This window comes from Branchiostoma lanceolatum, chromosome 15 (assembly GCF_035083965.1).
Source record: "Branchiostoma lanceolatum isolate klBraLanc5 chromosome 15, klBraLanc5.hap2, whole genome shotgun sequence".
Taxonomy (NCBI): Eukaryota; Metazoa; Chordata; class Leptocardii; order Amphioxiformes; family Branchiostomatidae; genus Branchiostoma; species Branchiostoma lanceolatum.
In genome coordinates, this window is record NC_089736.1 from 2,134,148 (window position 1) to 2,147,500 (window position 13,353).

General features: G+C 42.2%; 1 protein-coding gene across 1 annotated transcript in view; it reads right to left on the reverse strand.

Moving 5' to 3' along the window:
• LOC136449316 (neuroblast differentiation-associated protein AHNAK-like) overlaps positions 1-13,353 on the reverse strand; it is a 52,368-nt gene that overhangs the window by 26,602 nt on the left and 12,413 nt on the right. The window contains exons 2-4 of the mRNA XM_066449312.1: positions 2,063-2,169; positions 1,381-1,654; positions 960-1,051 (exon numbers count right to left, since the gene is read on the reverse strand). Coding sequence (XP_066305409.1) covers positions 960-1,051; positions 1,381-1,654; positions 2,063-2,169 — 473 coding nt within the window. The remainder of the gene's footprint in view (positions 1-959; positions 1,052-1,380; positions 1,655-2,062; positions 2,170-13,353) is intronic.

A 13,353-nucleotide genomic window follows, 5' to 3' on the forward strand; every position in this document is an offset into this window, starting at 1 on the left:
CACAGGTCGGAATGCCATGGCAGTCTGCTAGTATCAACGCTTGTGACTTAATAATGAATGTCATTCGTGCACGTCACTGCTAAATTTGGATCAATAGGTTCAATTTAGGAGACTGTTAAATGATTGAAATTTTTTTGCGTTAGGCACCAGTGATAGACGAAATTGGCTGCTGTTCACCCTAGAAATACGAAAAATAAATTTGTTTACATCGACTTTTGTTGTCTTGTGAAATCGTTAGAAGGTCTTTTTAAGGGATGAACAAAACAGCAAAGACCACCTTTCTGATACCTGGTATCAAATGTAGACTTTCTGACATTGTGGCCATGTTTCGATGTCATGACAGACAAGGTACTGATCAACAATTTCCACATATGCCATCGAATTGTACGTGCAGCGAATCACACTTTGAACACTGAAACATCATTTGCTCATGTATCAACAAGAAATGAATGCTAGACACTCTGATTTGAAGACGCCAATGTTCCGTGTTTTTAAAAATATTTCTTAAGCGATGGAAACCAAAAAAAGTACCAGAAGAAGAAGCATGAGAAGCAGAGCAAAGCAAACTTAACAGGTAGATTATGCGAGCATGGTATTTTGTTAATATGCTGCAGTTATTTTGTCATTTTGCAAGGTACACTTATTGACAGTTACAAAATTGCAACGGATCATCGTTGTTGACTTGCCCTCTTTACAGACTAAATAAATTACACAGCAGCTACGAATAAAACCTTCTATGTATGAATAAATGCGGTGGATGAACTGTGCTTTAACGGTGAGGTGCACAGAAACACCATCGTGGATAAAGGTTCTTCCATCTCAAGTGGAATGGTCCGAATTTGTGCCTTGCACGTTTCCGTCACATCATCGTAGAAAAGTGCTTTCTACAAAGGTACATAGCTAAACAGAACATTTTTACGTCGCCCATACCTTGCAATTGGTAATCAGAAGTGACCTACCTTCCGCTTTGCCCTTCTTGGCTGCCTTTCGTCGTTTCCTGACCAGCCAGACTAACCACCACGGGATTTTTCTTTTTCTTTTGCCAAGAATCCTGAATAAAATAAAAAAAAGCCGTGAAAAACAAGTTCGTAAAGACTGTAGGTAAAGACAGCAACCAATCATTGTTATTTTCCCTTATCAGTAAGTGAGTCGTTGTGTTATCGCCTTTTATATAACAATAAGCCTGGGTGTTAACCTAGTTAGTTTACAGGGGCTCTCCTGACAAGTTGGTAAGCAGAGAGTATGGGAACCGTGGAAAACTAACTAGGATGGCACCTAGGCTATATAATCATGTCGTACCAAAAACATTCTGGTAGAAGCTTTGCCTGTGGATGGCAGAAATAAGTCCTGACGATCACGAAAGAAAAGTTAGTCACTCACCTTTCCTTAAGCCCTTGCTTAGTGCTAGGAGGTAGGGAGGAGGAGCGGTCCTCTCCGACCGCCCCCTCTAGTCCCTCCCCCTCCCCCACGGGGGTGCTGAGATAGCCGGGGGTGATGTGGAGGGAGGAGGGGCGCCCCACGTGCCTCGGTCGGCGCTGACCCTTGGGCACACGCAGGGTGACGTCAGGGCGGGACAGGTCCTCCGGCACCAGATGGTCCAGACTCGCCCCGACGCACTGCCTCTCCAGCAGCAGGATAATGTCGTCCTCATCACCTGTTCAACCAACATTCAATTAGTTAGTTAGTTAAAGTCCTTTCCGCCCTTGATGGCGCATGGGGAGGCGCCCAACTCCGTTTCAGGAGCCCTTGGGCCACACAATTTTGTGCAATCACTACAGCAGGGGGCTAGTCATTGGTGGTGGTGTGCGTTTCCCAAATGCTGAGTGCTAAGTAGAGGAAGCAGTATGTACCTTATTAAAATTCTTTGGTATGACTCGGCCGGGGATCAAACTCACGACCTACCGTAAGTATGCAATGTGAGCACCGTACCCAACTTCAAGTGTATGTGTACAGCTGACTACCAAATAACCGTTTTCACATGTTAGAGCCCTCTGATGTCCCCAGAATAATTTCAAGCTTAGTCGAAGTCCACTGTCTATAAAGACTCCACGAGTCCACGTACCTCCATCTACAAGCAGCTCTGCTTCTATCGCCGCCTCGGTCTCATCCAGCTCCTCCTGGGCTGTCTTTGGCGACCAGTACTGAACAGGGTAGCCCATGAGCTGACCCCTGAACCGGAAACACAAAAGGGAAGAACAGGTCAACATTTCTGCAGGCGGTACAAGAACAAGTTTCAAGTCATTTACACCGTCTTTCTACTACTAGAGGCTGCAAGCTGTAAATGTTAACTATTAACCTTGTATGTTCAACGTAAAGATTATGCTTTTCCCCCAGGGTTAGCCCTTGAGTTAACGGTGCACACCCCAGTTCTTCCGCGACCGGGGTCCACGGAAGTGCCCGACAAAAAAGTGACGAAAGGGTTTCGAGGGGCTGGGTTTGAGTTTAGATTTCTCATAATGTGCTTCGAACTGATATTAGATACTAGCATGGCTGAAAAGCGTATGAATTGGTGTGTTTTGGGTGAAAATTTCGTTTCGATCTGAGCCTTGCTTCCGGATATCCATCCGCGTTGATGGTGAAATGTCCCTTGGCCCGGGATTGACCTTTGTTGCGTTCTGTGGGTCATGCTGACATGCCTCGCGCCGTGGATGATTAAAGAAATCTAAGTACTAGAATTTTCTTTATAATTGGCTCGACTGTACGCTAGGTTTTGCTCTTTCTGACAACATCAGTCGTTTCTACCCAGAAATTTTTTTCTACGAGTTTTATCCTACACAAAAGTGCCAAAATTTGACCATCATTTTTGACGTGAAAATTATGTTTTTGTCTCCTGATTTACCAAAATCAGAGAGGTAGAAGAAACAGAACTCAGCTGGTCCTGTAGCGGAAGGGATAGGCTTTCATCCCATACACAGTTGATTTACTTCGGAATACTTCCCTGGAAGAGACAGTACCTAGACTGGAGGGTGCGCAGCCTCCAATTGAAACCCCAAATAAACTGGGGTGTGCTCCCTTAAACGGACCCGTCCTGCAAAAAATACTGACCATAACAGCCAACAAATTGCATTTTTCCCGGGAAACTGTGTAGCCCGGACCCAACCTGGTCGAAAAAATTTCGGATTTCGCTAGTTTTGATATGGTTATATAAGGCCACAGCAAGTAATTTTTATGGATGACATCAGCGCGCTCATTAATTTTCGCCTGATTTCGAAAAAAAAAACAAGAAATTTCATTGCCTTCCGACGGTGGTCAACATGCCAAAAATGGGCAAATATGTCGTAAACGTTGACAGTCTAAGATGTTTCATTGCATATGAATACCCAGTGTAGTTCCTGCCCATGCTGGTATGACAAGCTGTTTTCTGACTTTGTTCTAGTTAATTGAGCTGTATACACATCTTCAAGAACAGTTTAATGTTGACAGTCTAAGGTATTTCGTTGCATATGAATACCCAGTGTGGTTCCTGCTCATGATGGTATAATAACAAACTGTTTGCTGCATTTGTTCTAGCAAGGACATTATAGAAATAATGGGGGGGGGGGTCTAGTTAATTGAGCTGTATACACAAGGCGTTTCATCGCATATGAAAACCCAGTGTAGTTGCTTCAGATGATGGTACAACAAGCTCTTTTCGACATTTTTTGTAGTTAGTCTATTGAGATGTAAACACATCTACAAGGACATGTTTACTGTGGAATCAAGGAGGTTTTATATTATATATGAAACCTCATTGGTTGAATACAGGAATAAAAGACCTGTTGGTCATGATATCATATTTCGTCGCCTCAATTCTTGTTTAACAAGACTTGTGATCTCAAAATTTGAAACTATAGGAATCTTGTTTTTTTTGGCCCACCTTGTTTTTTTTCGCCCTATCTCATTAATTTTGGAGTCTGCGGATGATGTCATCCATAAAATTTACTTGCTGTAGCCTAATGTCATATAATGTGCTGATTTGCCCCCCTCCCACGCCCCCCCCCCCCCTTAGAACACGGCCAAACAGCCTTCAAAGTGTGTTTCCTGAACATTGATGACGTAACATTTACCAAAACATTGTTTTTTGCATTGCTCTACTACAGGGGCACTGGGATATTGCATATATTTGTTTAATAGTCGCTCCTGCATCAAGTAGCAGACGCTTTTCAATGAAAAAAGCCTTTGATGACGTCATTCTCGTACTTTCCTGCCCAATCCAGTGTCAAGTTCGCTGTCGCGCTAGTTTACAACATTCATGCAAATAAGTCGCACAAATCAGAAGATACATCCCTAGGCTTGTTTATCGCACCGAGACCGACACCAATTTGTACAGCCTTTTCTCAGCAGATGCCCGTTTATACCTTTATAGCTGTTAGAAGTGCGGCTCAGACCGCCATCCTAACCAAAGATACATCATGTAAGTTCGTTTTTCTACAAAATAAAAGAAATCTTGGCTACGAAAACACTTGGGTAATGAGGCTAGGTCTATTCTCTATCAGTTGACGCCCAAAATTAAAATTCTAGCTGCTCCCCGTAGAAGTACGGAACTTAAAACGGCACTGTTCTCAATGGAAAAGACAGGCAAGTGAAAGTCATTGTGACGTCATGAAGTCAACTACGTTCTAGGCGGTTTTAGCGTTTATTCTAGTCAGAAATAGAAGGAAAGCCTCCTCCATCACAAGAGCGCCTCACTGACATGCCTTTCTACTGCAATACCTGTTCATTAAGCATGAATTTATGGAAAAAATCGTCTTCAAGTGGAAGCTACCATTGTGACGTAATTGCTATTATGCGCCTTGAATGGTACCGAGGCCCAGAAGGACAAAATCAGCCTTCCGACACGGTAACTTTCAACCACCTGTAACTCAAGAAAGAAAAGTCGCAGACAACTCAAACTTCGCATGCTGATAGGTGATAACTCTTTTAAGTCATAGACAATATAAATCATAATTTGCATATATTAACGGTGCACACCCCAGTTCTTCCGCGACCGGGGTCCACGGAAGTGCCCGACAAAAAAGTGACGAAAGGGTTTCGAGGGGCTGGGTTTGAGTTTAGATTTCTCATAATGTGCTTCGAACTGATATTAGATACTAGCATGGCTGAAAAGCGTATGAATTGGTGTGTTTTGGGTGAAAATTTCGTTTCGATCTGAGCCTTGCTTCCGGATATCCATCCGCGTTGATGGTGAAATGTCCCTTGGCCCGGGATTGACCTTTGTTGCGTTCTGTGGGTCATGCTGACATGCCTCGCGCCGTGGATGATTAAAGAAATCTAAGTACTAGAATTTTCTTTATAATTGGCTCGACTGTACGCTAGGTTTTGCTCTTTCTGACAACATCAGTCGTTTCTACCCAGAAATTTTTTTCTACGAGTTTTATCCTACACAAAAGTGCCAAAATTTGACCATCATTTTTGACGTGAAAATTATGTTTTTGTCTCCTGATTTACCAAAATCAGAGAGGTAGAAGAAACAGAACTCAGCTGGTCCTGTAGCGGAAGGGATAGGCTTTCATCCCATACACAGTTGATTTACTTCGGAATACTTCCCTGGAAGAGACAGTACCTAGACTGGAGGGTGCGCAGCCTCCAATTGAAACCCCAAATAAACTGGGGTGTGCTCCCTTAAACGGACCCGTCCTGCAAAAAATACTGACCATAACAGCCAACAAATTGCATTTTTCCCGGGAAACTGTGTAGCCCGGACCCAACCTGGTCGAAAAAATTTCGGATTTCGCTAGTTTTGATATGGTTATATAAGGCCACAGCAAGTAATTTTTATGGATGACATCAGCGCGCTCATTAATTTTCGCCTGATTTCGAAAAAAAAAACAAGAAATTTCATTGCCTTCCGACGGTGGTCAACATGCCAAAAATGGGCAAATATGTCGTAAACGTTGACAGTCTAAGATGTTTCATTGCATATGAATACCCAGTGTAGTTCCTGCCCATGCTGGTATGACAAGCTGTTTTCTGACTTTGTTCTAGTTAATTGAGCTGTATACACATCTTCAAGAACAGTTTAATGTTGACAGTCTAAGGTATTTCGTTGCATATGAATACCCAGTGTGGTTCCTGCTCATGATGGTATAATAACAAACTGTTTGCTGCATTTGTTCTAGCAAGGACATTATAGAAATAATGGGGGGGGGGGGTCTAGTTAATTGAGCTGTATACACAAGGCGTTTCATCGCATATGAAAACCCAGTGTAGTTGCTTCAGATGATGGTACAACAAGCTCTTTTCGACATTTTTTGTAGTTAGTCTATTGAGATGTAAACACATCTACAAGGACATGTTTACTGTGGAATCAAGGAGGTTTTATATTATATATGAAACCTCATTGGTTGAATACAGGAATAAAAGACCTGTTGGTCATGATATCATATTTCGTCGCCTCAATTCTTGTTTAACAAGACTTGTGATCTCAAAATTTGAAACTATAGGAATCTTGTTTTTTTTGGCCCACCTTGTTTTTTTTCGCCCTATCTCATTAATTTTGGAGTCTGCGGATGATGTCATCCATAAAATTTACTTGCTGTAGCCTAATGTCATATAATGTGCTGATTTGCCCCCCTCCCACGCCCCCCCCCCCCTTAGAACACGGCCAAACAGCCTTCAAAGTGTGTTTCCTGAACATTGATGACGTAACATTTACCAAAACATTGTTTTTTGCATTGCTCTACTACAGGGGCACTGGGATATTGCATATATTTGTTTAATAGTCGCTCCTGCATCAAGTAGCAGACGCTTTTCAATGAAAAAAGCCTTTGATGACGTCATTCTCGTACTTTCCTGCCCAATCCAGTGTCAAGTTCGCTGTCGCGCTAGTTTACAACATTCATGCAAATAAGTCGCACAAATCAGAAGATACATCCCTAGGCTTGTTTATCGCACCGAGACCGACACCAATTTGTACAGCCTTTTCTCAGCAGATGCCCGTTTATACCTTTATAGCTGTTAGAAGTGCGGCTCAGACCGCCATCCTAACCAAAGATACATCATGTAAGTTCGTTTTTCTACAAAATAAAAGAAATCTTGGCTACGAAAACACTTGGGTAATGAGGCTAGGTCTATTCTCTATCAGTTGACGCCCAAAATTAAAATTCTAGCTGCTCCCCGTAGAAGTACGGAACTTAAAACGGCACTGTTCTCAATGGAAAAGACAGGCAAGTGAAAGTCATTGTGACGTCATGAAGTCAACTACGTTCTAGGCGGTTTTAGCGTTTATTCTAGTCAGAAATAGAAGGAAAGCCTCCTCCATCACAAGAGCGCCTCACTGACATGCCTTTCTACTGCAATACCTGTTCATTAAGCATGAATTTATGGAAAAAATCGTCTTCAAGTGGAAGCTACCATTGTGACGTAATTGCTATTATGCGCCTTGAATGGTACCGAGGCCCAGAAGGACAAAATCAGCCTTCCGACACGGTAACTTTCAACCACCTGTAACTCAAGAAAGAAAAGTCGCAGACAACTCAAACTTCGCATGCTGATAGGTGATAACTCTTTTAAGTCATAGACAATATAAATCATAATTTGCATATATTAACGGTGCACACCCCAGTTCTTCCGCGACCGGGGTCCACGGAAGTGCCCGACAAAAAAGTGACGAAAGGGTTTCGAGGGGCTGGGTTTGAGTTTAGATTTCTCATAATGTGCTTCGAACTGATATTAGATACTAGCATGGCTGAAAAGCGTATGAATTGGTGTGTTTTGGGTGAAAATTTCGTTTCGATCTGAGCCTTGCTTCCGGATATCCATCCGCGTTGATGGTGAAATGTCCCTTGGCCCGGGATTGACCTTTGTTGCGTTCTGTGGGTCATGCTGACATGCCTCGCGCCGTGGATGATTAAAGAAATCTAAGTACTAGAATTTTCTTTATAATTGGCTCGACTGTACGCTAGGTTTTGCTCTTTCTGACAACATCAGTCGTTTCTACCCAGAAATTTTTTTCTACGAGTTTTATCCTACACAAAAGTGCCAAAATTTGACCATCATTTTTGACGTGAAAATTATGTTTTTGTCTCCTGATTTACCAAAATCAGAGAGGTAGAAGAAACAGAACTCAGCTGGTCCTGTAGCGGAAGGGATAGGCTTTCATCCCATACACAGTTGATTTACTTCGGAATACTTCCCTGGAAGAGACAGTACCTAGACTGGAGGGTGCGCAGCCTCCAATTGAAACCCCAAATAAACTGGGGTGTGCTCCCTTAAACGGACCCGTCCTGCAAAAAATACTGACCATAACAGCCAACAAATTGCATTTTTCCCGGGAAACTGTGTAGCCCGGACCCAACCTGGTCGAAAAAATTTCGGATTTCGCTAGTTTTGATATGGTTATATAAGGCCACAGCAAGTAATTTTTATGGATGACATCAGCGCGCTCATTAATTTTCGCCTGATTTCGAAAAAAAAAACAAGAAATTTCATTGCCTTCCGACGGTGGTCAACATGCCAAAAATGGGCAAATATGTCGTAAACGTTGACAGTCTAAGATGTTTCATTGCATATGAATACCCAGTGTAGTTCCTGCCCATGCTGGTATGACAAGCTGTTTTCTGACTTTGTTCTAGTTAATTGAGCTGTATACACATCTTCAAGAACAGTTTAATGTTGACAGTCTAAGGTATTTCGTTGCATATGAATACCCAGTGTGGTTCCTGCTCATGATGGTATAATAACAAACTGTTTGCTGCATTTGTTCTAGCAAGGACATTATAGAAATAATGGGGGGGGGGGTCTAGTTAATTGAGCTGTATACACAAGGCGTTTCATCGCATATGAAAACCCAGTGTAGTTGCTTCAGATGATGGTACAACAAGCTCTTTTCGACATTTTTTGTAGTTAGTCTATTGAGATGTAAACACATCTACAAGGACATGTTTACTGTGGAATCAAGGAGGTTTTATATTATATATGAAACCTCATTGGTTGAATACAGGAATAAAAGACCTGTTGGTCATGATATCATATTTCGTCGCCTCAATTCTTGTTTAACAAGACTTGTGATCTCAAAATTTGAAACTATAGGAATCTTGTTTTTTTTGGCCCACCTTGTTTTTTTTCGCCCTATCTCATTAATTTTGGAGTCTGCGGATGATGTCATCCATAAAATTTACTTGCTGTAGCCTAATGTCATATAATGTGCTGATTTGCCCCCCTCCCACGCCCCCCCCCCCCCTTAGAACACGGCCAAACAGCCTTCAAAGTGTGTTTCCTGAACATTGATGACGTAACATTTACCAAAACATTGTTTTTTGCATTGCTCTACTACAGGGGCACTGGGATATTGCATATATTTGTTTAATAGTCGCTCCTGCATCAAGTAGCAGACGCTTTTCAATGAAAAAAGCCTTTGATGACGTCATTCTCGTACTTTCCTGCCCAATCCAGTGTCAAGTTCGCTGTCGCGCTAGTTTACAACATTCATGCAAATAAGTCGCACAAATCAGAAGATACATCCCTAGGCTTGTTTATCGCACCGAGACCGACACCAATTTGTACAGCCTTTTCTCAGCAGATGCCCGTTTATACCTTTATAGCTGTTAGAAGTGCGGCTCAGACCGCCATCCTAACCAAAGATACATCATGTAAGTTCGTTTTTCTACAAAATAAAAGAAATCTTGGCTACGAAAACACTTGGGTAATGAGGCTAGGTCTATTCTCTATCAGTTGACGCCCAAAATTAAAATTCTAGCTGCTCCCCGTAGAAGTACGGAACTTAAAACGGCACTGTTCTCAATGGAAAAGACAGGCAAGTGAAAGTCATTGTGACGTCATGAAGTCAACTACGTTCTAGGCGGTTTTAGCGTTTATTCTAGTCAGAAATAGAAGGAAAGCCTCCTCCATCACAAGAGCGCCTCACTGACATGCCTTTCTACTGCAATACCTGTTCATTAAGCATGAATTTATGGAAAAAATCGTCTTCAAGTGGAAGCTACCATTGTGACGTAATTGCTATTATGCGCCTTGAATGGTACCGAGGCCCAGAAGGACAAAATCAGCCTTCCGACACGGTAACTTTCAACCACCTGTAACTCAAGAAAGAAAAGTCGCAGACAACTCAAACTTCGCATGCTGATAGGTGATAACTCTTTTAAGTCATAGACAATATAAATCATAATTTGCATATATTAACGGTGCACACCCCAGTTCTTCCGCGACCGGGGTCCACGGAAGTGCCCGACAAAAAAGTGACGAAAGGGTTTCGAGGGGCTGGGTTTGAGTTTAGATTTCTCATAATGTGCTTCGAACTGATATTAGATACTAGCATGGCTGAAAAGCGTATGAATTGGTGTGTTTTGGGTGAAAATTTCGTTTCGATCTGAGCCTTGCTTCCGGATATCCATCCGCGTTGATGGTGAAATGTCCCTTGGCCCGGGATTGACCTTTGTTGCGTTCTGTGGGTCATGCTGACATGCCTCGCGCCGTGGATGATTAAAGAAATCTAAGTACTAGAATTTTCTTTATAATTGGCTCGACTGTACGCTAGGTTTTGCTCTTTCTGACAACATCAGTCGTTTCTACCCAGAAATTTTTTTCTACGAGTTTTATCCTACACAAAAGTGCCAAAATTTGACCATCATTTTTGACGTGAAAATTATGTTTTTGTCTCCTGATTTACCAAAATCAGAGAGGTAGAAGAAACAGAACTCAGCTGGTCCTGTAGCGGAAGGGATAGGCTTTCATCCCATACACAGTTGATTTACTTCGGAATACTTCCCTGGAAGAGACAGTACCTAGACTGGAGGGTGCGCAGCCTCCAATTGAAACCCCAAATAAACTGGGGTGTGCTCCCTTAAACGGACCCGTCCTGCAAAAAATACTGACCATAACAGCCAACAAATTGCATTTTTCCCGGGAAACTGTGTAGCCCGGACCCAACCTGGTCGAAAAAATTTCGGATTTCGCTAGTTTTGATATGGTTATATAAGGCCACAGCAAGTAATTTTTATGGATGACATCAGCGCGCTCATTAATTTTCGCCTGATTTCGAAAAAAAAAACAAGAAATTTCATTGCCTTCCGACGGTGGTCAACATGCCAAAAATGGGCAAATATGTCGTAAACGTTGACAGTCTAAGATGTTTCATTGCATATGAATACCCAGTGTAGTTCCTGCCCATGCTGGTATGACAAGCTGTTTTCTGACTTTGTTCTAGTTAATTGAGCTGTATACACATCTTCAAGAACAGTTTAATGTTGACAGTCTAAGGTATTTCGTTGCATATGAATACCCAGTGTGGTTCCTGCTCATGATGGTATAATAACAAACTGTTTGCTGCATTTGTTCTAGCAAGGACATTATAGAAATAATGGGGGGGGGGGGTCTAGTTAATTGAGCTGTATACACAAGGCGTTTCATCGCATATGAAAACCCAGTGTAGTTGCTTCAGATGATGGTACAACAAGCTCTTTTCGACATTTTTTGTAGTTAGTCTATTGAGATGTAAACACATCTACAAGGACATGTTTACTGTGGAATCAAGGAGGTTTTATATTATATATGAAACCTCATTGGTTGAATACAGGAATAAAAGACCTGTTGGTCATGATATCATATTTCGTCGCCTCAATTCTTGTTTAACAAGACTTGTGATCTCAAAATTTGAAACTATAGGAATCTTGTTTTTTTTGGCCCACCTTGTTTTTTTTCGCCCTATCTCATTAATTTTGGAGTCTGCGGATGATGTCATCCATAAAATTTACTTGCTGTAGCCTAATGTCATATAATGTGCTGATTTGCCCCCCTCCCACGCCCCCCCCCCCCCTTAGAACACGGCCAAACAGCCTTCAAAGTGTGTTTCCTGAACATTGATGACGTAACATTTACCAAAACATTGTTTTTTGCATTGCTCTACTACAGGGGCACTGGGATATTGCATATATTTGTTTAATAGTCGCTCCTGCATCAAGTAGCAGACGCTTTTCAATGAAAAAAGCCTTTGATGACGTCATTCTCGTACTTTCCTGCCCAATCCAGTGTCAAGTTCGCTGTCGCGCTAGTTTACAACATTCATGCAAATAAGTCGCACAAATCAGAAGATACATCCCTAGGCTTGTTTATCGCACCGAGACCGACACCAATTTGTACAGCCTTTTCTCAGCAGATGCCCGTTTATACCTTTATAGCTGTTAGAAGTGCGGCTCAGACCGCCATCCTAACCAAAGATACATCATGTAAGTTCGTTTTTCTACAAAATAAAAGAAATCTTGGCTACGAAAACACTTGGGTAATGAGGCTAGGTCTATTCTCTATCAGTTGACGCCCAAAATTAAAATTCTAGCTGCTCCCCGTAGAAGTACGGAACTTAAAACGGCACTGTTCTCAATGGAAAAGACAGGCAAGTGAAAGTCATTGTGACGTCATGAAGTCAACTACGTTCTAGGCGGTTTTAGCGTTTATTCTAGTCAGAAATAGAAGGAAAGCCTCCTCCATCACAAGAGCGCCTCACTGACATGCCTTTCTACTGCAATACCTGTTCATTAAGCATGAATTTATGGAAAAAATCGTCTTCAAGTGGAAGCTACCATTGTGACGTAATTGCTATTATGCGCCTTGAATGGTACCGAGGCCCAGAAGGACAAAATCAGCCTTCCGACACGGTAACTTTCAACCACCTGTAACTCAAGAAAGAAAAGTCGCAGACAACTCAAACTTCGCATGCTGATAGGTGATAACTCTTTTAAGTCATAGACAATATAAATCATAATTTGCATATATTAACGGTGCACACCCCAGTTCTTCCGCGACCGGGGTCCACGGAAGTGCCCGACAAAAAAGTGACGAAAGGGTTTCGAGGGGCTGGGTTTGAGTTTAGATTTCTCATAATGTGCTTCGAACTGATATTAGATACTAGCATGGCTGAAAAGCGTATGAATTGGTGTGTTTTGGGTGAAAATTTCGTTTCGATCTGAGCCTTGCTTCCGGATATCCATCCGCGTTGATGGTGAAATGTCCCTTGGCCCGGGATTGACCTTTGTTGCGTTCTGTGGGTCATGCTGACATGCCTCGCGCCGTGGATGATTAAAGAAATCTAAGTACTAGAATTTTCTTTATAATTGGCTCGACTGTACGCTAGGTTTTGCTCTTTCTGACAACATCAGTCGTTTCTACCCAGAAATTTTTTTCTACGAGTTTTATCCTACACAAAAGTGCCAAAATTTGACCATCATTTTTGACGTGAAAATTATGTTTTTGTCTCCTGATTTACCAAAATCAGAGAGGTAGAAGAAACAGAACTCAGCTGGTCCTGTAGCGGAAGGGATAGGCTTTCATCCCATACACAGTTGATTTACTTCGGAATACTTCCCTGGAAGAGACAGTACCTAGACTGGAGGGTGCGCAGCCTCCAATTGAAACCCCAAATAAACT